Genomic DNA, 16,607 nt, shown 5'->3' with positions numbered 1-16,607 from the left:
CAGGATTTCTCCTGAAAATCCTTCAGGATTTCTCCTGGACATCCTCCAGGATTTCTCCTGAAAATCCTCCAGGATTTCTATCGGAAATCCTCCAGGATTTCTTCTGGAAATCCTTCAGGATTTCTTCTGGAAATCCTCCAGGATTTCTGCTGGAAATCCTCCAGGATTTCAGCTGGAAATCCTCCAGGATTTCTGCTGGAAATCCTCCGAGATTTCTGCTTAAGATCCTCCGGGATTTATGCTGGAAATCCTCCAGGATTTCTGCTGAAAATCCTCCAGGATTTCTCCTGGAAATCCTCCAGGATTTCTCCTGGAAATCCTCCAGGATTTCTCCTGGAAATCCTCCAGGATTTCTCCTGGATATCCTCCAGGATTTCTCCTGGATATCCTCCATGATTTCTGCCGGAAATCCTCCAGGATTTCTGCTGGAAATGCTCCAGGATTTCTCCTGGAAATCCTCCAGGATTTCTCCTGAAAATCCTTCAGGATTTCTCCTGGACATCCTCCAGGATTTCTCCTGAAAATCCTCCAGGATTTCTATCGGAAATCCTCCAGGATTTCTTCTGGAAATCCTTCAGGATTTCTTCTGGAAATCCTCCAGGATTTCTGCTGGAAATCCTCCGGGATTTCTGCTGAAAATCCTTCAGGATTTCTCCTGGAAATCCTCCAGGATTTATGCTGGGAACCCTCCAGGATTTCTGCTGGAAATCCTCCAGGATTTCTCCTGGAAATCTTCCAGGATTTCTCCTGAAAATCCTCCAGGATTTCTCCTGGAAACCCTGCAGGATTTCTCCTGGAAATCCTGCAAGATTTCTCCTGGAAATCCTGCAAGATTTCTCCTGGAAATCCTGCAGGATTTCTCCTGGAAATCCTCCAGGATTTCTCCTGGAAATCCTCCAGGATTTCTCCTGGAAATCCTCCAGGATTTCTCCTGGAAATCCTCCAGGATTTCTCCTGGAAATCCTCCAGGATTTCTCCTGGAAATCCTCCAGGATTTCTCCTGGAAATCCTCCAGGATTTCTTCTGGAAATCCTCCAGGATTTCTTCTGGAAATCCTCCAGGATTTCTGCTGGAAATCCTCCGGGATTTCTGCTGAAAATCCTTCAGGATTTATGCTGGAAATCCTCCAGGATTTATGCTGGGAACCCTCCACGATTTCTCCTGAAAATCCTCCAGGATTTCTTCTGGAAATCCTCCAGGATTTCTTCTGGAAATCCTTCAGGATTTCTTCTGGAAATCCTCCAGGATTTCTGCTGGAAATCCTCCGGGATTTCTGCTGAAAATCCTTCAGGATTTATGCTGGAAATCCTCCAGGATTTATGCTGGGAACCCTCCAGGATTTCTGCTGGAAATCCTCCAGGATTTCTCCTGGAAATCCTCCAGGATTTCTCCTGGAAATCCTCCAGGATTTCTCCTGGAAATCCTCCAGGATTTCTCCTGGAAATCCTCCAGGATTTCTCCTGGAAATCCTCCAGGATTTCTCCTGGAAATCCTCCAGGATTTCTCCTGGAAATCCTCCAGGATTTCTCCTGGAAATCCTCCAGAATTTCTCCTGGATATCCTCCAGGATTTCTCCTGGATATCCTCCAGGATTTCTCCTGGATATCCTCCATGATTTCTGCCGGAAATCCTCCAGGATTTCTGCTGGAAATCCTCCAGGATTTCTCCTGGAAATCCTCCAGGATTTATGCTGGAAATCGTCCAGGGTTTCTCCTGGAAATCCTCCAGGATTTCTGCTGGAAATCCTCAAGGATTTCTGCTGGAAATCCTACAGGATTTCTGCTGAAAATCCTCCAGGATGTCTGCTGGAAATCCTCCGGGATTTCTGCTGAAAATCCTCCATGATTTATGCTGGAAATCCTCCAGGATTTATGCTGGGAACCCTCCAGGATTTCTGCTGGAAATCCTCCAGGATTTCTGCTGGAAATCCTCCAGGATTTCAGCTGGAAATCCTCCAGGATTTCTGCTGGAAATCCTCCGAGATTTCTGCTTAAGATCCTCCGGGATTTATGCTGGAAATCCTCCAGGATTTCTGCTGAAAATACTCCAGGATTTCTGCTGAAAATCCTCCAGGATTTCTCCTGGAAATCCTCCAGGATTTCTGCTGCAAATCCTCCAGCATTTCTCCTGAAAATCCTCGAGGATTTCTCCTGAAAATCCTCCAGGATTTCTCCTGAAAATCCTCCAGGATTTCTCCTGAAAATCCTCCAGGATTTCTCCTGAAAATCCTCCAGGATTTCTCCTGAAAATCCTCCAGGATTTCTCCTGAAAATCCTCCAGGATTTCTGCTGGAAATCCTCCAGGATTTCTCCTGGAAATCCTCCAGGATTTCTCCTGGAAATCCTCCAGGATTTCTCCTGGAAATCCTCCAGGATTTCTCCTGGAAATCCTCCAGGATTTCTCCTGGAAATCCTCCAGGATTTCTCCTGGAAATCCTCCAGGATTTCTCCTGGAAATCCTCCAGGATTTCTGCTGGAAATCCTCCAGGATTTCTGCTGAAAATCCTCCAGGATGTCTGCTGGAAATCCTCCGGGATTTCTGCTGAAAATCCTCCAGGATTTATGCTGGAAATCCTCCAGGATTTATGCTGGGAACCCTCCAGGATTTCTGCTGGAAATCCTCCAGGATTTCTGCTGGAAATCCTCCGAGATTTCTGCTTAAGATCCTCCGGGATTTATGCTGGAAATCCTCCAGGATTTCTCCTGAAAATCCTCCAGGATTTCTCCTGAAAATCCTCCAGGATTTCTGCTGGAAATCCTCCAGGATTTCTCCTGAAAATCCTCTAGGATTTCTCCTGAAAATCCTCCAGGATTTCTGCTGGAAATCCTCCAGGATTTCTCCTGGAAATCCTCCAGGATTTCTCCTGGAAATCCTCCAGGATTTCTCCTGGAAATCTTCCAGGATTTCTCCTGGAAATCCTCCAGGATTTCTCCTGGAAATCCTCCAGGATTTCTCCTGAAAATCCTCCAGGATTTCTCCTGGAAATCCTCCAGGATTTCTCCTGGAAATCCTCCAGGATTTCTCCTGGAAATCCTCCAGGATTTCTCCTGGAAATCCTCCAGGATTTCTCCTGGAAATCCTCCAGGATTTCTCCTGGAAATCCTCCAGGATTTCTCCTGGAAATCCTCCAGGATTTCTCCTGGAAATCCTCCAGGATTTCTCCTGGAAATCCTCCAGGATTTCTCCTGGAAATCCTCCAGGATTTCTCCTGGAAATCCTCCAGGATTTCTCCTGGAAATCCTCCAGGATTTCTCCTGGAAATCCTCCAGGATTTCTCCTGGAAATCCTCCAGGATTTCTCCTGGAAATCCTCCAGGATTTCTCCTGGAAATCCTCCAGGATTTCTCCTGGAAATCCTCCAGGATTTCTCCTGGAAATCCTCCAGACTTTCTCCTGGAAATCCTCCAGGATTTCTCCTGGAAATCCTCCAGGATTTCTCCTGGAAATCCTCCAGGATTTCTCCTGGAAATCCTCCAGGATTTCTCCTGGAAATCCTCCAGGATTTCTCCTGGAAATCCTCCAGGATTTCTCCTGGAAATCCTCCAGGATTTCTCCTGGAAATCCTCCAGGATTTCTCCTGGAAATCCTCCAAGATTTCTCATGAAAATCCTTCAGGATTTCTCCTGGAAATCCTCCAGGATTTCTCCTGAAAATCCTCCAGGATTTCTTCTGGAAATCCTCCAGGATTTCTTCTGGAAATCCTCCAGGATTTCTTCTGGAAATCCTCCAGGATTTCTTCTGGAAATCCTCCAGGATTTCTGCTGCAAATCCTCCAGGATTTCTGCTGCAAATCCTCCAGGATTTGTCCTGAAAATCCTCCAGGATTTCTCCTGAAAATCCTCCAGGATTTCTGCTTTAAATCCTCCAGGATTTCTCCTGGAAATCCTGCAGGATTTCTCCTGGAAATCCTCCAGGATTTCTCCTGGAAATCCTCCAGGATTTCTCCTGGAAATCCTCCAGGATTTCTCCTGGCAATCCTCCAGGATTTCTCCTGGAAATCCTCTAGGATTTCTCCTGGAAATCCTCCAGGATTTCACCTGGAAATCCTCCAGGATTTCTCCTGGAAATCCTCCAGGATTTGTCCTGGAAATCCTGCAGGATTTCTCCTGGAAATCCTGCAGGATTTGTCCTGGAAATCCTGCAGGATTTCTCCTGGAAATCCTGCAGGATTTGTCCTGGAAATCCTGCAGGATTTCTCCTGGAAATCCTCCAGGATTTCTCCTGGAAATCCTCCAGGATTTCTCCTGGAAATCCTCCAGGATTTCTCCTGGAAATCCTCCAGGATTTTTCCTGGAAATCCTCCAGGATTTCTCCTGGAAATCCTCCAGGATTTCTCCTGGAAATCCTCTAGGATTTCTCCTGGAAATCCTCCAGGATTTTTCTGGAAATCCTCCAGGATTTCTCCTGGAAATCCTCCAGGATTTCTCCTGAAAATCCTCCAGGATTTCTGCTGGAAATCCTCCTGGATTTCTCTTAGAAATCCTCCTAGATTTATGTTGGAAATCCACCAGGATTTCTCCTTGAAATCCTCCAGGATTTCTCTTGGGAATCCTCCAGGATATCTGCTGGAAATCCTTCAGGATTTCTGCTGGAAATCCTCCAGGATTTCTGTTGGAAATCCTCCAGGAATGCCTTCAGGAATTGCTCCAGGAATTCCTCCGGGGATTCCTCCAGGAGTTCCTCCAGGGATTCCTATTGGCAGTGTTTCCCAAACTGTGCGCCGCGGCGCCCTGGTGCGCCGCGAACCTTTCCCAGGTGCGCCGCAGGCTTTTGAGTTGTGACGAAACAAACAAAAACAAACTCTTTTTTTTGCATTGTGAAACACCTTTAATTTTGTTATGTTTAGTAAAACTAGAGTGACGCTTCATATTTATTTTAAATCTTTCCCTGAGTCTTCGTTTGTTCCACAGGATTTCTGGTATCCTTCTTGAACATATCAATTGACACCAAATTTTAAAATGTTTAAATTTTAAGTTATTAAAATTGTTTTTGGACCTTCTCATCTTCAGCTTAGCTTTTGATTTAACTATAACATGTCCATAGTTTTTATTTCAAGAACCTTATTTGCGTTCTTTTCAGAATAATAACAAGGTCTTCGGGACTAGCGGCATGCAGGTTTGCCGTTGTGACATTGTGAAGAGCTAGCTTTAACCTTTTTGAAACGGACTGTTTCATCAGTACTGCCGCAACCTCACTGAACTTTGAATAAGTTTGCGATGCTCGGTTTCATTACTGGGGTTATATATGGCCACTCCAGCCTCAAATAGTTAAGTCAAAATTTATGAAAATAAAAAGTTCAATCAAAGCCCACCTGACAGGTTCTTTACAATCTCTTCATGTGTCTAAATTTTTCAAAATAAATAAAAGTGTTTGAAAGCGTGGCTTTGCAATTTCCGTAAAAAAATTAAACTTTAGTCAAGTTCTGTGAAGTCATTTTATTTCAATTGGAATTCTTTAATTATTGCAAACGCTTTAGAATTTTTGGCTGAATTATTAAAAAGCAGCAGTTTGTTTTACCTGTACATCTGAGTTTTTTTTTCTTTTTTATAAAGCTTCTATGATGAAATCAACATGATTTTTGAAATCTTACAAACATATTAAAATTATATTTGAGAAATTTATCTAGAAAATAGTTTTCCAAATTTTCTCTGAATTCTAAGAAAACATGATATAAGAAGTGTTTCATGATTTTTCCTTTGACATTTTAATGTGAAAGCTGTTTATAATTAAAAAAAAACCTTTTTAAAATCTTTGGTGCGCCGCGACATTTTTGGAAATTTCAAAGGGCGCCGCGATAGCAAAAAGTTTGGGAACCTCTGCCTATTGGAATTCTTCCGGGGATTCCTCTAGGAATTTTTTCCGGGGATTTCTTCAGGAATTCCTCCGGAAATTTCTCCAGGAATTGCTCCGAAGATTCCTCTCGGCATTTCTCCGGGGATTCCTCTAGGAATTCCTCCGGATATTTCTTCAAGAATTTCTTCGGGAATTCCTCCAGCATTTTCTGCGGGGGTTCCTCCTGGACTTCCTAGGGATTCCTAGTGGAGTTCCTCCATGAATTTGAAATGAAATTCCTCCTAGATGCCTACCGGAGTTTTCCAGGAATTTCTGCTTGAATTCCTCCAGAGACTTCTTCTTATATTTCTCCAAGGATTCCTCCTGGGATTCCTTCAGGGCTATCCTCTTGAATATCTTTGTGGTTTTCACCTGAAATATCTTCAAAGATTTCTCCTATATTCCTTCAGGGATTCCTCCGGGGATTCCTCCCGGAACTCCTCCGGGTATTCTTCCAGGAATTCCTCCGAAGATTCCTCCAGGAATTCCTCCGGGGATTTCTCCAGGAATTCCTCCGGGGATTCCTCCAGGAGTTCCTCCGGGGATTTTTCCAGGAGTTCCTCCGGGGATTCCTCCAGGAGTTCCTCCGGGGATTCCTCCAGGAATTCCTCCGGGGATTCCTCCAGGAATTCTTCCGGGGATTCCTCCTGGAATTCCTCCGGGGACTCCTCCAGGAATTCCTTCGGGGATTCCTCCAGGAATTCCTCCGGGGATTCCTCCAGAAATTCCTCCAGGGTACATACGAAAATACTAGTTACGAATAAATTATCCGAGACAACAACATTTGTAATTGAACGAAATACTAACTCTCACACTAATAATAATCGCTTGATGTGTCGACACGCTCTGCCAACAAATATTCATCTCACCTTTCCCCATTCATCTCTCCACAGGATACGAATCGTCGACGGTGGCAACCTAGCCATCCAGGACGCGCGCCAATCGGACGACGGCCGGTACCAGTGCGTGGCGAAAAACGTTGTCGGCGTCCGGGAGTCCACAGTTGCATTCCTGCGTGTGCACGGTATGTATCATTCCGATAGGCTAGGACCCAATGGCTCACTCCATTCAGTTGCATCTGAAGCCGCTGTGGTGCCTTATGCACTTATCCTCATGGCTTCCGATGATTCCGGGTTTGGTTGAGTTAGATTATGGCAGAAGGTTTTTGAGACAATTGAAATTCCCAGTCAATTTAATCCCGCTAGCATATATTTTTGAATTTCGAGCCTAAGAGTGCTGGGTTACGATCCTGGGTATTTTCGTAATGAATATTTCCTGGACTTACTTAGGTATAGAACAAATTTGGATATTATGCAAATAACATTAAAAAAACGTACTCCGCAGAATACTGTTCTGTGGTGTATTTCGAATGATTTTTCTGGCTTGCAGTCTTAATAGTTGGCCTACGAATTTATTTTCTTGGCACCAGCGTTTCCATCCCAATTTGGATCTTCATCAAAAAAACAAATAAAAAATAAAAGTTCTGTGGTGTAGTTGGTAACGCACCCTTTCAAGTGCATTAGGAAGTTGATGGTTCAAATCCCACCAGAACGTCATGGATTATTTTTTTAGATGTTAAAGTTTTAATTTGTCTGTTTTTCATAATCGTATGAGATTTTGCGTTTTGAACTTTTCAAACTGGTAAAACTATTTTTGCGAATTCTACAGCCACATGACGATTTCTATCTTAGTTTTATTGCTTCCCCATAACACTCTCGTTCGGTTAGCTTTCAACATGTCATAATAAATTGTTTTGTTTTCCTCTCACTCTCATCCTGGCAGTGAAACCGTTCCTGATGCAAGGCCCCCAGAACCAGACGGCAGTGGTCGGCAGCTCGGTTGTGTTCCAGTGTCGCGTCGGTGGTGATCCAGTGCCGGACGTCCTGTGGAGACGCTCAGCATCCAGCGGCAATATGCCCCTAGGTAAGACTCCTTCTCCTGCGAATGTGTGCAGTGTGTAGCTATATCCTCACTCTGATTCATGGGGTTGTTGGTTGGTGAACGGGGAACGGAGGTTGCACAATAACCACCGCCAGCCACATGAAAGGCGGTAAATATGGTGTTTGTCGGGAGTGTGCCTTCCATTATTAGTGTGTTATTAGTATTATCTTGCTGGGGCCGAGGTGCATTTCAATACGCACGGTCTAGAGTGGATTAGATTTTCAAACCGATGCATCGCGATGCTTTCAAAACGATGAAGATAGGTAACGTTTGAGTTCAAAGATAATTTTCGTTTTTTTATATTATAATTCACTTAGAAATTCAGCCTTGAAATTCGTAAAATTTTTCGAAAAGCTTTGAAAAAAGATTCATGCTGAATTTTTTTTTATTTTTATTCTTAGATTAGTAGGAAATATTTTTTTTTATCGAAATATTCATGATATTCCCCAACTGGCATTTAATGGTGTCTTCGAGGTTACTCCAAGTTACTCACTGAGTACCTAGCTCAATCAGTAATCAATTAAATTTATAAATTGCGTAAAAATAAAATAAAAACACGTTTGTGAGCCCATTTTTACCATTAGCTGCGTCCTAGGCTGCGTCTTTTTTCAGAAGAGATGTTTAGGAATGTATAAATTATTCTGTGGGAAAACTGGGAATTGAACTTTGGCCTCCTGATTTATAGTCACTCACACAGCAAAAAAAATCTTGTAATATCACATCATTTTCGATGCACATCAGTCGCGTCGTAAAATTGATGTACAAATTACATCCATTCTACGCAGCAAATCAGCCGCCGCAGCTTGAAAGTGGGTCTAACAATCGCTAGAACCGGAACGATTGATTAATCATATATAAGTAAAATATTGGCATGGATTCGTACACTGACCCGTTGATTGTGAGGCGTTTCCCTTACCTCTCGGCTATTTCACCGAGTTGGGAGGTAGATGATAAATATGATACTGCTTCTGAGTGTTTGCTGGAATGAGTTTGTTGACACTTTCCGGTGCCAACCAGGGTGTACATAGTGAGTGTGATAAATGTTGGAAAACGATGTAACCGAATGAAATTACGTTCAAAAATGGATACATCACCAGAAATTACGCGCCTGGATATTACAAAATTATTTGCTGTGTAGCACCTACACCACACACAATTGTATACATATCCTCATACATATGTCTGAATTTTCAAGAACATAAGTTGAACTATGTCTGTATTGTGGTTGAAGAAGCGATGTGGACTTCATGAAAACATGCTTGGGTCAGCTGTCAAAAAATACTTGATTAAAGATTGAACAACAGTTGATTAATTCTGCATGTTGTTGGTGTATGTTCCAAAGCAGATAACCCAGATGAATAGTATTCCATTCAACTTAACATTCAGCCAACTATGTATTGCTGATTGAAGAGTTTGAACTAGCCATACTTCAGACTAATATTCAGCTGTTATTGTGTTCAGCCATTGACACCATTAACCAGCTATTGTTCAGCTAATACTCTCACTGTTCAGCATTTATTGTTACTTGACTAACCAGCTCTTGAGAAAAAAAAAACCTAAATCCCTGTCTGGGCGCAGCTTTTTACAGGGATTGATTCAGATATTTCACTAAATAGCTCTTCCTCTGAAATCACTCATAATATTTATTAAGAATATCTTGCACGGATTGCTTCTGAAGTTCCTTGAGAGATTCATTCAGACATTTGTTTTTTCGAATAATCCATGGATATCATCGAAAAATCATCCAAATATTTCTTTAAAAATTCCTCCAGCTTCCATGGAAAATCCTCCAGAAATCACTTTCTGAATGTCTTAAACCGATTCATTTGGAAAGTTCTTTAAGAACATCTTCCAAGGTTTGCTTCAGAAATTTCTCAAAAAATTTCCCCAGAATTTCCTCTAGATGACTTTCCAGACGTTTTTCCAAGAATTCCTCTAGAAAAGTATACTTGGTTTTCCCAGAAATTCATCCTTAACTCCAAGAATTTCTCCACGGGTTCTTCAAGAAATTTATTCCTATTCTACAGGATTTATTCCTATTCCGTTAGTATAAATATTTAAGGTTTTCTTCAAGGGATCTTTACACAAGCTTATCTTATCAGAGATTCATTCAACTGTACTTAGTGAGACTTTACAGGGATTCTACTGAAGATTTCTTTGGCAATTCCATCAAGGCATTCTTTCAGAAATTCCTGCTCGGGTTCCTTATGAAATTCAGGGATTCTTCCAAAAAGACATCCGGGGATTTCCTCAGCATTCAGGAATTCAACATTCAGGCATTTATTCCAAATTTCTTCTATCAGTTGATTAAATATTCTGTAAAGATTATTTCGGAAACTCGGAAAGTTTTCGCCATATTTTTTTACAAAGATTTTTTGATCAGAACTTGCTCCTGTGGTTCCGGCAGAATTATCTCCTGGTATTCCTTCGTGTACGAATTGCTACGAATAGAAGTCCATGGATTTTTCAGAAGTTGTTCCAGAAAATGCACAAAACAATACTGGAAGAGTTTTTGAAAGAATCCATGAAAGAATTTCTAAAAAAAAATCTTTGGGGGATTGTCTAAAGGATTCCCATGAAAAACAATACTGGAAGAGTTTTTGAAAGAATCCATGAAAGAATTTCTGAAAAAAAAATCTTTGGGGGATTGTCTAAAGGATTCCCATGAAAAACTCCTGGTTTCAGCTGTGGAGATTTCCAGAAGAAAATCTGAGAAACAGCCAGGAAAAAATCCGTAATCAATTTCAGAAGTTATACCCCCTAAAATAAATTTTTAAAATATCTCCTTGATTCCTAGATCAAATCATAAGAAACTCCTAGAGAAACTCTGACAGATATTCCAACAAAAAAATGCTTGAAAATTTTCTGGGGGGATTTTCTGGAGAAATCCGCAGAGAAATTTCTGGAGGAATCTCTTGAAAAAAAGTCTGGAGGATTTTCTGAAGGAATCTAGCATTAGCATTAGCATTAGCATTAGCATTAAGCGAGTCGCACAAATTCGTAGGTGGTACAGTCCTAGACCGCTGTTATGAGGGTTGCCTCCTTCCCGTCCGAACCAAAGCACAAAGATGTGGGACTAATCTCTGACTCTTAGACAAGACTGACGCAATCCTCCAATGGTCGAGCACTGTCCTGGCCACGTCCTTGCGACTGCTGAGGAATGGGAAAGGATGGTTAGTTTTGGACACCTATGAAAAATGTAGACAACTCTACGATCTCTCAGGCCTAGGTGTCGCGGGATTGTTAGGTTGTTGTTAGTGGAAGGGTAAACTCCAAAGGATACGCTTGGTCAACGTTCAGGCACACCATTGTTAGACTGCTTCGAATCAGTTGTTTGCCCAATTCATCCTGTGTCCTCGTCATCTTGGTTGGATTACTAGCTTCTTCGGTTGGTAATCTGAAATGTAAAATAATTTTAACATCGTACGTCAAATAAGCTACATATTAGTGATACGCTCGCCACAGTTACATATTTTTATAATATGATTTATATCATACGATAAATTTACCTGAATCCTGCTGAAATAAAATATTAATTAGTAGTGCACTAAAACAAAATAAACTACAAAACACAAAAAAGTGAATCAAACTTTGATCTTGGAATATTTATAAATACTATAAATATCAAGATCAAAATTTGATTTGGAAGATCTTACACCGCAACGCACCATTCTAAGGTGATCTACCCACGTTACGGGGAAGGATTTTCTGAAGGAATCTATGCAAAAATTCCTGAAAAAAAAAATCTGGAAAAATCCCAGATTTTTACAATTTCCTATGTACTCTCTGAACGAGAACCTGGAGAAGCTTGTGAAGAAACGCCTGAAGGAATTCCCAAAATAATATCTTAAAAATTTCCTAGGATTTTTTGTAATTCCTAACTAAATATATGCATTACAGAAGGAATCTTTGAGGGAATCGTTTAATATCTGTTAAACAATTCCTCTAAAGTTGTATCTTTTGCAATGCTTGGCGGATACCCTAGAAAAACTACTAAAGAAATTCCTAGAGGAGTTTTTTGAGAAATTTTGAGAAGAATTCCTGGAGAATTCCAAAAGAAACACTCCTACAGATAATTGTGACAAAATTCCTTCAGAAATGTTGGAAAAGCTGCATAATGGAATACATGCACAAACCACTGTAGCAATTTTTGAAGAAATTTCCTTTAAAATTCCTGAGAATTTTCTTGATGATTAAAAAACACATGTGGACTACTTTCAACATAAGTCTTTTGAGAAATTTCTTGAAAAACTCCCAAAGAAGACCCGAATGAAAATTCCTTGAACAGTTTCTAAAAGATTCTCAGGAAAAAATCCTGGAGAAATGTTCAAAGAAAAACATGGACAGGAATGCGTTTTATAGGGATACCATGGATCATCTTTGGAGGAATTCTTGCCGAAATCCTTCTAGGAATTCCTGTAACCATCTTCTTTATAGTATAAATCTAAAAAAAAATCTAAAAAAGTACATAAAAATTAATACATACTAAAAAAGTTCTTGAATTTTTTGAAATTCTTGAAGGAATGCTCCCACTTATATTATCAGAATCGTCTGCAGGAGTTTTTCTTTGGAGTTTCAGTCAAATATTTCTTCAAAAGATGGCGTTGAATTGTTTTTCACAAAAATTCGGAGATTTAAAAAAAAATCCTCTGGGATTTTTTTTGAAGCTCAGTATTTTCACAAGAACTCTGTTAAAAAATTATTGTTGGAATTTATCCACAGGTTTTTTTTTTCAGGTGTTGCTCCGTGTATTCAGAGATTCTCTCAGGTGTTTATTTAGAATTTCACCAAGAAAACTAGAAGTAAAAATAGAAGAAAGTTTCTCAAGAAGTACCTAAGCAATTCCTAGGTGTGAACAAATCCTAAGCAGTAGAATTCATTCGCAAATAGGGCATTCTGAGGATTAATTCAGACCTTTCTCCAGGGATTCTTTCAAGAATTTTTCCGCTGGTGATTCAGCAAGTTTTCATGATGCAATATGATTCTTTTGTTCTTTCAGGTATTGTTTCAAAGATTAATAAAAAATATATACTGGATTCCCTTCAGAATTTCATATAGAAGTTTCTCATGTTTTTTTCTAGGAATTCAGGAGGTATCTCATGGAGTTACTTCTAGTATTAACCCTGGCATTCAACCAAGAATCCTTCTAGAAAATTATTTAAAATTTCGTCTAGAAATCTTCAAAGGTTTTCAGAAAAAATCTTGAAGGAATCTTGGGAAAAAAATCACTCTTCGTAGGATTTTTAATGAAATTTTAAGAGGAATTTCTGCGAACTTTTGAAGTAATCCCTTGATGACATTTCTGATGAAATTTCTAAAAATCTGAAAAAGGCTTTTGAGATATATTCAACCCTCCTTTGGCATGAGGGTCAATTTTTACCCAAGCCGTACACTACGTCAGCGAACTGCTGCCAACGTGATGCAAGAGGATAAACCTTTATCTAAAGGACATTCAGAAGGAAAACGAGAAGGAATTTCTGGAAGAATTCCAGAAGAAATCTCCAGAAGAAATCTCCAGAAGAAATCTCCAGTAGAATCCCTGTAGACATATCCAGAAGTACTGTTCAATGAATCTCCGGATAAATATATGAAAAAAAAACACCATGGGAATTATGGAAAAATTGCGAGAAAAATATTTGGAAAAACTCCTAGCGAAGCGCTTAATGGAAATACTAGAACAGTTTATTACGGAATTAAAAAAAATGTTTGACAGTTCTCGAGAAAATTTGTGCTGTGTACCTTGTCGTTGAAGGTATCCCTTATAGAATTTTAGTAAAAGTAAAAGAAGTTTGAATTTCTGAAAAGTATCTCTGAAGATATTCCAGTAAAAAACTCCAGTAAAATCCCTGTAGAAATCCCAGGACGTACTTTTAAATTAATCGGTGGATGAATATCTGAAGAAGCACCATGCAAATTCTGAAGAAATTGCGGAAAAATCATCTGGAGAAACTTTTAGAGAAACACATGTCCGCCAAGGCGATTTTTGGAAAATTACAACTTTACATGAAAATTCTCATAAAAAAATTTGTTTTCGGAATTTATTATTTTTAAAAATTTTTACTTTGCAAGGAGTGCTTTTTCTACAGGACGAATTTCACACCAACTCGACAGGTGGTTATCAGTACCCTCTCAACATCAGAATGAATGAAACTTGGTTGTCATAACCAATAGAATCAATAACCTATTAGAAATAAGAATAAAGTTTAATACCATATACAGTTACTGAAAAAATACAAAAAGGGCAAAAAAGTTTTTGAAATATCGATTTTCCTAATGTTTGAATTAATGTTTGATTTTTCTTCAGAAGAAAAATCATCGATTTAAAAATACAGGTTTTTTTGGACAATATCAATTTTAATTTTAAAAGCCATTATTTCTCCGTGTTGGAATTACCTTGAAATTTTTTTATACTTTTTTCAAAAAAACATTTCATGGAATTTCACCGTAGTGCAGACTTTTTGTGTGTCTTGTTATTTTTTATTAAGATTTCGAAAAAATAGGCCCTGTTCAAATGTTACTCTCGACTAATTTCGAAAAACTAAGTATGTTTATGCCCACCAAGTTCCGTTCGATTCTTAGAGGGTGCTGGAAGGATTGGCGCGAAATTCGTCATTGGTTTTTTGAAATATGTCAAAGTGCTCAGTCCTTAGATGAAAGATAAACGTATTTGAAGATTTTTGTGGAATATTTTCATTTTCTAAAATAATTCTAAAAAATGACAATTTTTCATAAAAAAATATAAAAATTATTTCTTTTTTATTTTTTTTATTTCTGATTCTTTTTCAATATTTTTGTATTTTCTATGAATCACAATAGGGAAATGGAACCATTTCAGCAGGGGTCCCATTTTGGGCATTTTTCTGCTATAACACAGCCAATTTTGAACCAATTGACATATATTTTGGAACGCGATGAGAAACGTATAGTATCTAGCCGTGTACAAAATTTCGAGTCAATTGGTTTGGAATTGACTGAGTTATAGCGAAGAGTGCCCAAAATACCAGTCGCTGCCCAAGTATTTCGCTACCCTACTTAAAGGATATTAGGTTTTTTAATTCTGTGTTTATATTGACCGCAAAACCTTCTATGTTGTAATAAAAGAACAAAAAAAGGTAATTATTGGAAAATTATGAGGAAAAATGCTTAAAAAATAGTCCTTCTTTCGGCACAGAAAAGGTTCTGCAGTCAATATAAATACAGTATTACAAAACACAATATCCTCTGAAATTACGTAGTAATCCACAAAAAATATCAGAAGTTAAAAAAAAAACATTTTTTAACCCATTTTTTTAAGATATCTCATGACACATTGTAATTTTTCGAAAATTGCCCAGGCAGAATCTCTAAATGACATCTAAGAAAACCGTAATGTTTTACAAAAATGCTTCAAACATGTACATCTTTCATTTAGGCTTGCGCATCTTGACTTTTCGAACATCGATTTTTTTTTGTATCAGCCTAATGCATACGAATGAGACGATATATCTGTAAATGTGTAAACCAACAAACCCTTACTTTATACAGGGTGTTAGGTTGGTGAGTGCAAACTTTTTAAAGGGTGATAGAGGACCATAAATGGTGAAAAAAATGTTCTACGCATATGGTCAAATCTCAACCGTTACGTAGTTATTGAACTTCCCATGTTTTTGACTCTCATTGCCTTAACTGGCTATAACTTGACAATGGTCAAACTTAACGCAATTTTTTAACCCTTATTCGAAAGATCATTGAATTTTCTATCAAATGGCATGTTTGAATCGATTGGTTTAGTTAAATGCCTAAGTTTTCTAGAGCAAAATAGCTCAAAACAGTGTGTTTTAATTTGTTTTTGTCAATTATCTTTGAAACATGCGTAATAAATTGAAATTCTTTCTTTGGCAAAGTTGTCGCCCCTGTTCTACTGTACAATTCGTTCTTTAACATCAAATGTCTATCTCTTATCGTTTTCTTGCAATTTCGATTTAAACATCGCGTTTCAGGTCATAAATTTACAACTGTCTTGGTAAGCACTTTTTTGCGCACTGTGTCACACATTTAAATCGAAATTGCATGAAAACGATAAGAGATAGACATTTGATGTCAAAGAACGAATTGTAGAGTGTAACAGGGGCCACAACTTTGCCAAAGAAAGAATTTCAATTTATTACGCAAATTTCAAAGATAATTGACAAAAACAAATTGAAAACACACTGTTTTGAGCTATTTTGCTCTAGAAAACTTAATTATTTAACTAAACCAATAGATTAGATTCAAAGATGCCATTTGGTAGAAAAATCAATGATCTTTTGAATAAAGGTAAAAGAATTGCGATAAGTTTGACCATTGTCAAGTTATATCCAGTTAAGGACTGTTCAATTTATAAAACGGACAACTTGCTTGTGCGATGTCTTTTTTATTTTTCAAAAAAATCATTATCAATTTTTTGCGTAACTTTCTATAGCTATTCTCAAATGTAGGAAAAATATAACATTAAGCAAAATGTTCTTTATTGTGTAACTGAAGCGGTTTTCGTAAAACATCAATAAAAACCTATTTCTCAAAATTCGACATAACTTTCCACATACTTAACATGCAAATTTTCATGAAGTTTTTAATGAATTGGAAGCTTACACAGTTCTACTAAAGGTAAAGCTCAATAGTTGATCAGTAATAATGCACCAAGCAAGCTCCAGCTTGATATAGTGAATTGCCTTGTTTTCATAGAAATTATTAAAAAATGTTCATTTAAGTCCTGTGTTGCAATAACATCACGGATTCGGCTAAAAATTTGTCCAGAGTAGTAGAAGATTGCTGTCTGAATGATACAGAAGAAAAAATAACTTTTAATTGCATTTT

General features: G+C 38.7%; 1 protein-coding gene across 1 annotated transcript in view; it reads left to right on the top strand.

Moving 5' to 3' along the window:
* LOC109421075 (roundabout homolog 2-like) overlaps window positions 1–16,607 on the top strand; it is a 379,914-nt gene that overhangs the window by 346,388 nt on the left and 16,919 nt on the right. The window contains exons 5-6 of the mRNA XM_029858753.2: window positions 6,725–6,855; window positions 7,614–7,754. Of these exons, the coding sequence (XP_029714613.1) occupies window positions 6,725–6,855; window positions 7,614–7,754 (272 nt within the window). The remainder of the gene's footprint in view (window positions 1–6,724; window positions 6,856–7,613; window positions 7,755–16,607) is intronic.

The sequence above is a fragment of the Aedes albopictus genome, chromosome 2 (genome assembly GCF_035046485.1).
Source record: "Aedes albopictus strain Foshan chromosome 2, AalbF5, whole genome shotgun sequence".
In the NCBI taxonomy this organism is placed as follows: domain Eukaryota; kingdom Metazoa; phylum Arthropoda; class Insecta; order Diptera; family Culicidae; genus Aedes; species Aedes albopictus.
This window is presented reverse-complemented; position numbering and strand designations above follow the sequence as displayed.